Below are 12,536 nucleotides of genomic sequence, written 5' to 3' on the forward strand. Positions count from 1 at the left end.
CGAGCTCATCAGGCCTAACGAAGCTTAACAAGCTTCTAATTGGCAGCGTTATGATGTCCCCGAAGGTCAGAGTGCAGGTTTCTTTGCCAGCAGCAGGACAGGCTGCCACTTCCTGCCAACAGCACGTCACGTGATCCACTAATGTCCCTCTGTGTAAACAAAGTCGTGAAAGGACAAGAGGAAGTTCTTACATAAGCAGAAGCAAGAGTTTAAGCTAAAGAGGAAAATTACGCACAAATGCAGCGGAACCAACTCTGTAGAGACACTTTAATTTATCAACCTGTCTGCCAGAACTAAAAGCTCAGCAGTGTAGCACAAGAAAGCAGTGATTTTGTTTACCTGTAAACATGTAATGATGTGCATCGGACTATTCAAATACAAAAACTACAATATAGGACTGCAGGTTGTTGAGTGAAAACAAAGGTTGTGAATGATGCAGAGGAGGCAAAATAATAACACAGGTTTTACATCAGCTTTTGATGTTATGCCCACAGCTTTAATACTGAGGACAGGTTATAACTGGGAAAAGATAGCTTACGCTGAAGAGAGGTGCTCTGACTACACTGAAAAGGAAAAATTCTCTGGTGTAATGCTGACACCTAGTGGTCACAGTGAAAAGGTACAGCTCTAAAAGCAAAACTTAAGCAGTAAATTCTACTAACACGTATTTATAGGATCATTTTGAATCATCACCTGGATTGATTTCTTGTGATCAGGCAGGATGTCTACAGGTATCAGACACTTTAATTTTAATTTAATACTTCTTATGACATTTTCAAGATGTTTTTAACACAATTTAAGACTGACTTTTGGACAAATCATCTTTCTTATTCAAGCATTGCAGGCAAGTAAAAGCAGTCCCATGCAGAGGAAGGTTTTATGTGGGAATATTATTAGACAATGGTAGGTTTAAAAATTTGAATCAGAAATGTGGACTTTAATGCAAAAGAGCTTGACACATTTTGCCATAAATAAGGTAAAAGATGGATCAATTAGATAAAAGATTTGTGGCAATTATTAAGACCTTAAAACTTGGAAGGGTTGATGGTTCACCTTTGAGGGAAACAATGTGAATTTAAACCGTGAAGATGGAGGGTGGATGAGTAGGTTTGTCTGCAGTGTGATTTTCTGTCATGATGCTCCTTTAAGTTGTTGTGCTTTTAAAATTCCCAGTAAAAATCAAAAGGCCTCATATTTATGAAACTGAATTTTTTTAGACTTTTTAAAGGACCTGCAGACCCCCTACCAACCTACCCATCCACACCCTTATTAACCAACATATAGAAATTCCATATAAACCATATCAGACAAATTAAGAGCTGTGGTAGAAATCCTTTATCAGTCTTGCAGACAAAGAGTGACCTATGTACATGGAGGATTGTTGATTCAACAAGGACAAAGTGAAAGACACAAAAATGTATGGTTAGAGTGTACTTACAATCAAAGAATGAACAGTAAAATCATATTTGCACAGTACATATTTGTCAAGTAACTGTCTTACAAGGCTTGCAGGACAACTTTACAAGTTTGACTCAACAACGGGAATAAATGCCCGGAAAAGCACTTGAATGAGACAAACATTAGGCAGAATTCCCACAAAGATTAAGCCTAATGCTCCAAAAGCAGGAGGTAATACCCACATAAAAGAGAAAGGTGAAATAAGTAAGGCAGTTAACTAGACTCTCTCACAAAGATTAATGAATGAAGTAGTAGTAAATGGTATAAAAGCACATTTTAACCAACATTTATACCTTTGACAGCTTTCATTTACTGACTGAATTCAAGCGAATGTGTTGGATTTAAAGAAAACTATGATCTACTATGTAAAACAAAGTACTGACAAAACCCGTGTATGTCACACCTTTGAAAATCTCTCCTTTCAGCCAAAAAAGAAAAAAAAAAATCAAACCATGCCAGAGGAGAGGACGCAAAGCTATGAAATAAAGATAAATGTTCTTAAAAGTAATTTACAAGTAAACAGCAGGCAGTCAGGTCACTCTGATGTTGCACACAGGGTTGTAAGGCGATTCTGTCAAGAAGAAGAAGGAAAAAAAAAACCACACAATTAAAAGAGTAAAAGCATATGCAAATATTTCACACCTAAAGAAATGAATCAACTTTTCAAAAATGTTTCTGTTTTCATCTGATTATTTTATAACAGAACTTGTGTAGACAGGAAGTTTTGTGAGAATGAAAGAGAGAAAACCCCTGTTATCAAAAATATTCATTTATGTTAAAGCAAAACAGATCCACAGTGACACTCCAGCAGTGAGTAATATACCTGCAGCAGCCGAATGCTCTTCAGAGCGGTGTCATCCAGTAGAGACAGGTCCACTGAGTCCATCTGACTGGCCAGTAGCTGAATGCTCTGGATCGAAACATTACAAGACATTTGTTTGGTTAATTACCTGCAGGTCAGAGGTCATATAATAAGTTATTCACAGTGGTGTTAAAATAAATATAGGTCTAACAAACAGAGACGAGACAGAAATACTTGAAGTTCCGTAGTACTATCATTTCATGGAGTAATATTACAGTAAGAATTAAGATTCTTACTGTAATAGATTTTGTTATCTGAATAAAACGCTGTCCTGTAGGCTCCAGAAGTCTGAGCCCAGCGGACCGAACACTCACCTCTCCATTTCCGATGGGGACATTGATGACAATATCCTCATTCCCTGCTGCAATGGGAGAGCCGTTGACTGAAATGCTATAAACCCTCTCTTTGTGGCGGGGAATCCTCACGGCGGGGGTCTTGGGAAGCCTGAGGAAATTTAGATTGAATGGTGAGTATTATGAACCCCCCCGTGTGCAATGTCTTCTGATTTAAGAGGATCCAAGAGAGTAAAAACTGCACTAGGTGCTCCATTACAGCAGTGTTTCAAATGAGCGAGATAGCTGTGAGAACAAGTCTCCAGTGCCCACATAATGTGTAACACATAACGATGCTAAATCCACTTGCAGATCAGATCTATAAAAGCAAAGGAGCAAGTGCTTTAAAGATCAATCAGAGATTTGATGTAATAAGTGTACAGGAATTTCTGCCTCAGTGTTAAATACTGAATATAGCACATAAAGGCACACACAGATTTAAGTAGTACACTGCTGGGTTAAACATTCTCTTGCTTGCAATTTAACAGTTTCACATGTTGCTGCCAGGTTCTTATTCACTCTATTTGGGTGGTGTAGTTTAACCTCAACAACTAGGCAATCCTTCTCCAGCCATCCTTTGTTCCACAAACAGGGAGAATGGTGGCTATAATTTAACAGAATAACTAGCATAGTGCCACAGTGACTATAATGGCTACTCACCTTGGGTCAAAACGCGGAGTGATGAGGGGAGTGGGGCCCATCATCAAAGAAGAATCCAGCACACTCCTGGCAGGAGTGACCAGTGGCTTTCTGGTCGATCTGAATCCAGATAGAGACACGTTAGTACGACATCACTGGGCTACTGAACTTAAGGTGTACAAAACGCTAAAGAAAAAAAGGTCGCACCGTCTGATGGAGGTGTTCTGCTTGTTGACTGCCAGCGCCTTTGCTCTTTTTGATGTAGTCGGGGGCTTCCTTGTTGCTTTCCCCTGAATTAGGAACAAGCAGTTAAACAACATAAAGTGAAAGTACATTAATGACATTACATGGCAGTCATCTTCTCTGTTTATTCAATAATGCTCTCAAACTCTTCAGCCGTGTTTTCTTCCTCTAATGCATGTGTGAATTAAAATCGGCCATTACCTTCCTTGTTGTGCTCGGGGTGTTTTCATCCTCTGGACCGGATTTGGCTCCACCTTTTTTCTTTGTTGCTATGAGACAAAATAAACAGGGATGAAATCCACTTCAAAAGTTGATTAATTTTGATAAATTTTAGCTTTTTAAAGATAAAATTCTTGTCCAAATTGAAAAAATTTGTTCAGCCGATGCCACGTAGAATCGGCATTAGTGCTTCAATATACTTGTTTGGTTAAAAAATACTCAGAAAGAAAATACAAAAAGTAGTTTTAACATACTTTTCTTGACTGATTTCAGAAGGACTGCGTGGTCCTCAGCCACAACGCTGTCAACGATAGCAGCTTCCTCTTGTCTCTGTTAACAGACACGTCGATCGAGAACTTAATGAGTGTTTAGTACAGCACAGTATGTGTGCCTGCACAAGCCAAGAGATTCTGACACTTGTGACACACTGTGAATCATAACAGACAACATGACATTATGAGAAAGATAATCAACTCACCTTTACATTATCCACCTCTGGTGACTTTGGTTTCTCAGACTCTACAGAAAGAGAGGGGGGATTTGATGATGTTTAAAAGGGATAACAATATGCATAGCGCCAGTGCAGATCAACTGTTTTACAAGTAACAGACTCTGTGTAACAAGGAACAAGTCTCTGTGGCCCAACTGCAACATTTCTTCAAACAACCTTCACAGAATTGGGATTTGGGTTTCATTATTCTGAGAATGATTGTGTTCACTCACTTAAATGTTCCAGCCAGGCCATTTGCCTGACAGCCTTGGGGAGCTTAATTACTGCCATGTTGTAGCTGTTGTCAACATCTTTCAGCAACTGGTTGATCCTCTCTTTCAGCTGTCCAACTCTGGTCTTCACTGTCAAAACAGAGCAAGAGTTTTAGATCACACTACCCAGTAGTTTATGGCCCTTTCATGATGATGCATTACTGGCAAGACCGGACAATATATTGACATTATGATATGAGACTAGATATTGTCTCAGATTTAACACAGGGTAATATCTTAAGTGTTGCCTTTTCCTGGCAGCATTACAGTAACGTGATGTAATTTTCTGAACTTACCAGCTGTTCTATTGTTATTTGTCTTTACCCACTTAGGCATTATATGCACAGTACTGATGATTATCTATAAAAAAAAATCTCACTGTGTGAAGTTTTTTTAAAAGCAGCAATATTTAACCCTACATTGTCACGCAATATCAATATGTATCAAGGCAAATGGTCAAAAATATTGCAATATTTGATTTTATTTTATCCATGTTGCCCAGTCTTAATTAGTAATAATAATCCAATAAAAAATTTACTTGATACTATAACCTGATTTCTGCTGATTACAGATTTATCAGTTTGAGCATATGTTGACCAGTAAATTACAAAAAAATTGCAGTACAAAAGGTCAGTGGAGACACTATTGCTATTACAGTTTGTCGAACAGAGGATACTGCTTTATTTGTCCGGCTCAGTACATATCTTGTCACAATTCATTGCTAACAATGTTATAATGGTATATTGTGTTTGTGTATGTTCAACCAGTGTCTAGTGTCCAGTGTCAATATCTGTATCGCCCCATAAATTCTGTCAGACTCTGTAATAATATAACATTATGTAATCTGCATACCAAACCATGGTATGGTCCTAAGGGTAGTGTACACAGCAATATACAGTAAGCCTGCCTGGGATTGGTGGTCATTTCTACTCAAGTCAAACAAGCCATTTATGGATGGCCTTTCTTCTACTTCTATATCTGATCTCAGAGGTTTTGACTCAGATGAAAGTAGGACACTTGATTGATGGAAGGACTCATCTTTTTCTCCAGAAATTGAAGACTGGAATCTCTGGGAGCTAAATATAGTATGGATTTAATAATAACTGTGGACAACTGGGGACACTGGGCATGAATTGGATCCATGTATACAAGAAGTACCTTTTAATTTCATTATGATGTGTCTCTCATTGTGTAAGTGCAGTGCCTTATTTCATTTTGGTCATTTTTTTTATCCTTTAAGGACCTGTCCATTATGGTTTGTGTGGTTGCTTCTTCAGAAAAATGAATAAAATGAAACAAGAGTAAAACAACAACAAACATCTGTATACAGTACACTTTACTGGGCACTTATTCACAAAGTGTAACCAGAGGGCACTGTAGCGAAAAAATAGGTGAACTCTATTCACCTTCGCTGTCGAAATCCTCCAGAAAAGCTTCCAGCTTGGCCGTCTTTGGGTTGTTTTTCCGTTGTTTCGTCGTCCTCTTCCTGGGAGCCATGTCTGCATGGATGGGCAGCGAGAAATACGTCAGTTTATCCACAGCTGAACATACGAGACAGTTTGTTTTGTGTAGGATATAACTGCGTCCGACATTTTAAAAAGAAACTGCCGACATGCGATAAGCTAACTAACGTTAGCAGCTAGCAGCAGTTAATGCTAACGTCATTTGTTCGGTCGCAATTTGGCTGACGTGCTTCATTGTCAGTCTCCTTCACATGCACACACATTTAATAAAACAAAAATAATTCGTTTGTACCACGGTGACACATATTTTATAAACAGTTACTTACCTAATTACGTTTTTCTTCGTCGGAGAGTCGACACTATCTCCCGTCTTCACAAAGCCGTTTTCAAATATCCGCGCGGGGAGGGACCAGACGTTGACTCGACCAATTAGAACGCGCATTTGCTCTGCATCATAAAAAATAGTTCTCGACCAATCGTAGCACCAAACGTCAGTGTTTACATCAGGAGGGCGGAAGTACGTTCAGGCAACATGGTAGAAATGTGATGTTGTTAGCACATGAAATTACTACACTTTAAAGGCTGACAGACATCGTATTAAAGGAGTCAGTTACACCAAAACGGATTGAAATAGTTTTACCTTAAAGATCCGTTTATCACACACACGCGGCTTTGAGTTCGTGGTCAACTAATGTCTAAAATCAACACCTGAAATGTCCAAACCTGCACCGGTTCTGTCACTTCACCAAGCCCTGAGGAAAAGCTTCCAGAGTCTTGAGAACAATCAGAAAGTATGGACGAGTGTGTTGGCCGAGTGCAGCCCTCTCATGGTGTCTCTCGGGAACTTGGCGGAGCAGTCACGAGCGCTTTCCAACGTCCAAATCTCCAGCACACCGCTCAGAGACTTCCCTGACCTGGGGGAGCGGCTGCGTTTCAAGCTCTCGCAAGCTACGGATACAGTGCTTGGCAAACTCAATGAGAAGATGTAAGTAGCTGGGTAAAGAGTTGCAACACAAAATAAGAATGCAGGGATGGAGCACAGGGAGTTAGACTTTTTGGCATGTAGCTGATATGGTAGATTAATAATCAGTTATTATAACAGCAGCAATGCAGGGCCAGCTCCACCTGTTAGAGGGGCTCAGGGCAAATATGAGCTATGGGCCTCAACTGATCCCCAGCATCATCCATGTGACCAAGATTGAAACATGCCTCTCTTTTATTGCTTTTCTCAAAACTTAAATTAGTTTAATTTGATGAGTTTTAAATACTTAACGTTTGATTTAATGCCAGATAGTAAAGGGTACAAAGTCAGACATCCTGTTTTCAGTGGTATATGCTGACTCTGACTGATTATTCATATGCTGCTGCCATTTTACTGGTTTACAGCATTCACAAAAAATCTGTCACTCGTGTTTTACATGCAGGTACCACTCTTCTGAAACTGTAAAAGTAGCAACCTGTCATGACCTTATGTAGTTTATGTCAGTAAGAGTAAGTATATGCAAGGGTGTGGGTGTTTTCTGCACTAATTTGTGCCTTTCTTGGTCAAAATAAAAGTCCTCTGCTACTTTCATGTTTTTATTCTGGGGGTAAGTGTACGTTTTAAATAGAAATGAGGATGCATCTGCAGCATCCCCCCTGAAATCTACACCTATGCCAGTGGGAGGTTGTATCTATGACACAAAACATGAGCGACATAGCATTTGTAAGTGCCTCTGAACCGGCATATGCCACTAAAACAAGAGTGGCATACCATCAGCCACTTTTAGATATCTGCACTGCTGCTTATTCTTTACACTCTTTTTGACCTGTGACCAATCTTGTTGCCTTTCATTACCATGCCATGTGCAAGTTCAGTGCACGTGATGGACAAGGGTCTTCATGGCAACCTCTTTATATTCTGCCCAGAGCCCCATAAAAAACAGCACCCCTATGTGCCAGTTTTTTAAATTATTTTTATTAGATACATTTATTTGGAGTGAATTTACAGCTAGATTTTGGATTTTGACAGTGGCGCCTATACTATCTATCTTTCAGGTGTTCTCTCCAGTCTGTCAGAGATTCTATCAGTAACCAGGTCTCTGCGGTCTTCCAGCTGTACGAGCAGAACGCAGACAGTCTGGATCTGCTCACTGTCACCGAGCGCTCGGCCACCACCCCCTCAGTCTCCGACATGCTGGAGTGGCTGCAGGATGCTGAGCGTCACTATCGACAACAGTATCTTTTCTGTTCATGTGTGCATTGGGTTATATTATGTTCTGGGGCTTTTTTTCTCTTTAACTCACGTGTTCAGATTTCTGAGGAGGAAGACTCTGCTGCAGACTCTGAGACCAGATGATCTCTCTCTTTTAGAATCTGCTCCCAAAAGATGGAAATACTTGGAGTCTCCCAGTACAGAAGACCACATCACAGGTAAAGTGTCTTAATGTTGATGATGTCAGTGTAGTCTGCTCTGTGCATATAATAACTAATTAATCATATATAGATGATTCTCTTGTAAAGTTATGTATAGATATTTTTTAAGCCGCAACATGAAGTTTGACAGCAACATCCTTTTGTTTAGAATCATAAATCTTTTTTAGAAATGCCCAAAATAGCAGTTTTTGACATGTAAATATGAAGTCATGACTTTTAGGTAAGACCCTTTTCTGGTTACACTTTATTGAGTTTTCAGATTTTTATTTTTTTTTTTAATATAACTTTTAATGACCGATAAGAGGACTCTGGGATCAGTAAATGTAAAAAATGTTTTAAAAAGAACAGGAAAACTTTTTTACCTACCCTGGGAAAGCCATTTGATTTGGTCTAATGTCAATATACATAATTTATGCTTTAGTACAAGCTGACTCGAGACCAGCACTCAGCCAAATCTCTAATAGCTGTTGTTTTATTTGCGGTCAGTGATAGTAGTGGGGGTGATGAAGATTTGCAGGTCAACTAATTATGTCTCTGTCTTCTTTCAGATATACTTTGCAAAGTGTCATTCTTTATTGAGTGCCAATGACGAGAGCAGAAGCAACATGGAGGGACTCTGACCACCCTCTGAATCAGACGGTTTCCCAAACATGCTGGAAGACAAGACTGGGATTGTGAAACGAGTACTGAGAAAACATACATGTATACCTCAGATAGACGGTAAAGGACTGGATCATATAAATGTACCTGGACATGTTCTTGCAGGCTAAAAAGTTTTTTTTTTCAGTGCACTGATGTGTGTAACTTTTAAAATTACATGCACCAATTTTTTTTTTACCGGCACCCAATTTTTTCTTACTGCACCACTGGGTGTATTAATCTTCTTTCCCAACACGTCTGCCATGGCAACTGCTGGATCCATAGAAAGAAATCCATTGTGGACTGCTGCAACATTTTCTTTTTTTGTGACAGTTCAAGTATGACGATGTTTTATAATGTAATTTGAGCTGACTTAACCTTTTAGTTTTCTCAAAAACTGTACCGTAAAATAACTAACTATAAAATAAATACAATTTATACATGGCCATAGTCAGGGTCATCCTGAATAGGACTGCACTGAAAATTTCAGCAAACCTCTGAAGGAAGATTTATTCATTTAATTTATGAGAGTTTTAAAATTGAAAGAAATACAACAGTAGCTGGTTTAACTGCAGTGTTTTATATGCTGCTGCTGTTGCACTGCAGCTCTTTCTTGTCTGTCTGTGTGCTGTCAGTGTCCTTTTTTTGCGTCACAGTATTGTCAGTTGTAAATTTGTTTTTCATTGCATGAGAAAATGAACGTGTGGCATGACAGCTCGTGAAAAGTGTCAGTTGCAAGAGTCTTACAGTATGTGCCCTGTGCAACGTGTTTTCTGAACCGTGGTATGTGTACCAGTGCATGTAGAGCTGAGAATTACGTATACAGCTCACATTTGACATGCGCTAATGTCGATATGCACGTGGTGTTTTGAGCCCTGTCTCGGATGAGAAGAGTGTGCATGGACCAGACTTTGTATGGTTATTAAAGATGAAGAGGAAATTACAACATTGACTTTTTTTCCACGAAAGGACCCTGTAGTGTGATATTATACTTGACTGACAGTATTGTTGTCTGTGATGTCAAAATGGCTCGAACAAACAAACAAACAAATCTGCACTCACACAAGGATAAAGACCACTGCAAAACATAGTTAGAGAAGCACGCTGTAAGAAGCTTGTTTTATTTCACACTTCCAGTGTAGGCACACTCAGTCAGAGGCTTTATGTGACAAATAGAGAGGTAATGACACTGTCAGAGAATAACTGCTTAAGAAATCACCGCAATCTTCACAACATGAGCCATCATTAAAGCCATCATAACAGTCATCCTTTTTGATTTGACAATATAGGCAATGGGCTTTTTTCAGGCACTACCATGAATCACAGTGCAGTAAAACTTCAAACAAAAGTCAAAGTACCAAAGACAAGTTAAACATTACAAAGAGATATACAAAAAATATATAAGGTGAATATATTAATAAATATATATTTAAATTTATAGCTTAAAATTCACAGACTTAAACCTTGAGAAGGTAAATGTAGGAAAGAACCAGAGTTTAACCGCCTTCGTCTCCACCTGCTGCTGTTCCTTCCTCCTCTTCCTACACATACTCCTTTAATGGTACACTGTTAGACGTGATAGGTTTCGGGGGATCTGGCGCTGAAGCAGGTGAATTAGCAAAGCTTCGGCCTATGTAGCCCCTGCGGTACCTGCCGCCCCTCTCCATGAGGGGGCAGGTGCTGCTCAACACAGCTCCGCTGATCATGAGAATAACCGCAGACGCCCAGCCCAGATAAATAGCCTGCCCCAGCTCTCTTTTGTGCATCAGCGGCACATTGGGGTTGTAGAAATCCTGGACCACGGTGTTGGCAGTCCAGGAAACTGGAATCAGCACGCACAGACCTGTCAGAATGAAGAGAACCCCGCCTGAGAGTGCAATGCCCGCCTTGGCCCGGCGGTCGTCGCCGGCACAGGTGGTGCACTTCATGCCGCAGCAGGACACGGTGCAGGACAGCCAGCCCATGAAGATGGCCAGACACATGAGGGCGCGGGCCGCCTGGATGTCTGGAGGCAAGGCCAGCATGGAGTCGTATGTCTTACACTGCATGTGGCCAGTGGTCTGGTAGATACAGTTCATCCAGATGCCTTCCCACTTGATCTCTGAGGTCAGAATGTTGCTGCCGATGAAGGCTGAGACCTTCCACTGAGGCAAGGCCGTGACGGCGATCGCCATGATCCAGCCAGTCACCGCACAGGTGAAGCTGATCAGCTGCATGCCAGTGTTCACCATGATGACAGCACTGTTTTAGACCAATGTCTGATGGATTACTGGTTCACCTTTGTCTGTAAAAGTTGCCTTGTTTGTTTTCCTTGTTCGTTGCCTTAAAAGTCCTTCTGTTCACTTGTTCCCTTCCTGTCAGGCTTCCTATGGTCTTTGCCCCAATGCCACTTTATCAGCATCCATTTTCTTCTCTTTTTCTTTTCCTCTTCAACATCTGCTCACTTTTCACTTCCACGTGCCCTCAATTCGCCGTTGCCCAGAAGTAATCACTTGCTTTCCCTCGACAGTCATCCACCTTTTCAGAGGATCAGAGGCACTTTCTCCTTCTTTTCATTCCTCAGTTTGAGTCAATGCATTATTGAGCAGCCGATAGCTGTGCAGCCACCTGTGGCAGCCCGCAGTAGCAGGATCGATCAGGCTCCGCAGTCTCCAGGCCTTGTGGATGAAATGGATCTCAGCCAGGTCTTTTTTTTCCCTTTTTGGTTGAAGTGTTTCTTTGCCTTCAGCTCTGGTTCAAATCCAGAAAGCCAATTGTTGAGCTGCAGCGTATTTCAGTGTCACACTCCCGGTATGGTGTAGCCTTACCTAGATGGATCAGACTGATATAACCTGATACCCGGATTCAAGGCCACTGATGCTGCTGTGCGTGTATCCTGTCACGACAAGGTTGAAAAGGGTGATGCTTGATTACACAGGAAAAAAATCGGTGTGGCTTTTTACCCTTTCTTGGACAGAAATTCAATGTTCAGTCCTCTTGAAATAAATGGAGCAAACATCCTGTAGAGATGGACACCAAGCTGTTTAAGAGTCAGTCAAAAGAGGTCACTCCAGCCACCTTTTCAAGCAGGTTTTTCCAAGAATCCACATCAAACTTCGCACAAGACAGGCGTCAAATCTGTTCCTCTAAATCACAAAAAAAGCAGCCAGCAGACCTCGTCATCAGACGCTGCTGCTGTTGCCAGCTGAAGTGTCTCCTTGTTGACAATAAACGCCGCCAGGGTCCAAGCCTTGACGAGGCCACTTCAGCTCGGCTTCACCCTGCCCCCAACTGCTTCCTTCGGTAGCAACGTAGCCCAAATGGGTCAATCTGGTTCCAGACAAGGTATAAATAACAAATCAGGGCCATATAGTGAGACTTCTGGGTAAGTAGAGCATCTGTCCACTGCCTCCCATCTTTAGTACTGCTGTAGACGGTCCAAGCTGCGAGAGCAACACTGAACCCTAGGCAGAAAAAAAAAAAAAAACAGCAATGCAGGAGGGAGGGCGGGAGGGAGAGGGCAAA

General features: G+C 40.9%; 3 protein-coding genes across 3 annotated transcripts; 1 reads left to right on the top strand and 2 right to left on the bottom strand.

Annotated features, from left to right (window-relative positions):
• Positions 1–1,320: 1,320 nt before the first annotated feature.
• On the bottom strand, positions 1,321–6,435 carry cdca8 (cell division cycle associated 8). Its single transcript, XM_050034778.1, has 11 exons — positions 6,305–6,435; positions 5,922–6,014; positions 4,477–4,605; positions 4,232–4,272; positions 4,008–4,083; positions 3,736–3,803; positions 3,499–3,581; positions 3,313–3,411; positions 2,635–2,764; positions 2,282–2,368; positions 1,321–2,029 (listed from the first exon to the last, which is right to left on the bottom strand). Exons 2-11 carry the CDS (start codon positions 6,010–6,012, stop codon positions 1,994–1,996), a joined length of 840 nt encoding a protein of 279 aa, XP_049890735.1. The 5' UTR covers positions 6,013–6,014; positions 6,305–6,435; the 3' UTR covers positions 1,321–1,993.
• A 55-nt stretch (positions 6,436–6,490) lies between these two features.
• c19h1orf109 (c19h1orf109 homolog (H. sapiens)) lies at positions 6,491–9,972 on the top strand. Its single transcript, XM_050034781.1, has 4 exons — positions 6,491–6,963; positions 8,016–8,195; positions 8,272–8,390; positions 8,942–9,972. The coding sequence occupies exons 1-4, from the start codon at positions 6,692–6,694 to the stop codon at positions 8,980–8,982; spliced, it is 612 nt and encodes a 203-aa protein (XP_049890738.1). The 5' UTR covers positions 6,491–6,691; the 3' UTR covers positions 8,983–9,972.
• A 151-nt stretch (positions 9,973–10,123) lies between these two features.
• Positions 10,124–12,492, bottom strand: cldn35 (claudin 35). Its single transcript, XM_050034780.1, has one exon. The coding sequence runs from the start codon at positions 11,261–11,263 to the stop codon at positions 10,574–10,576; it is 690 nt and encodes a 229-aa protein (XP_049890737.1). The 5' UTR covers positions 11,264–12,492; the 3' UTR covers positions 10,124–10,573.
• Positions 12,493–12,536: the final 44 nt, after the last annotated feature.

Source organism: Epinephelus moara, chromosome 22 (genome assembly GCF_006386435.1).
Source record: "Epinephelus moara isolate mb chromosome 22, YSFRI_EMoa_1.0, whole genome shotgun sequence".
Lineage (NCBI taxonomy): Eukaryota > Metazoa > Chordata > Actinopteri > Perciformes > Serranidae > Epinephelus > Epinephelus moara.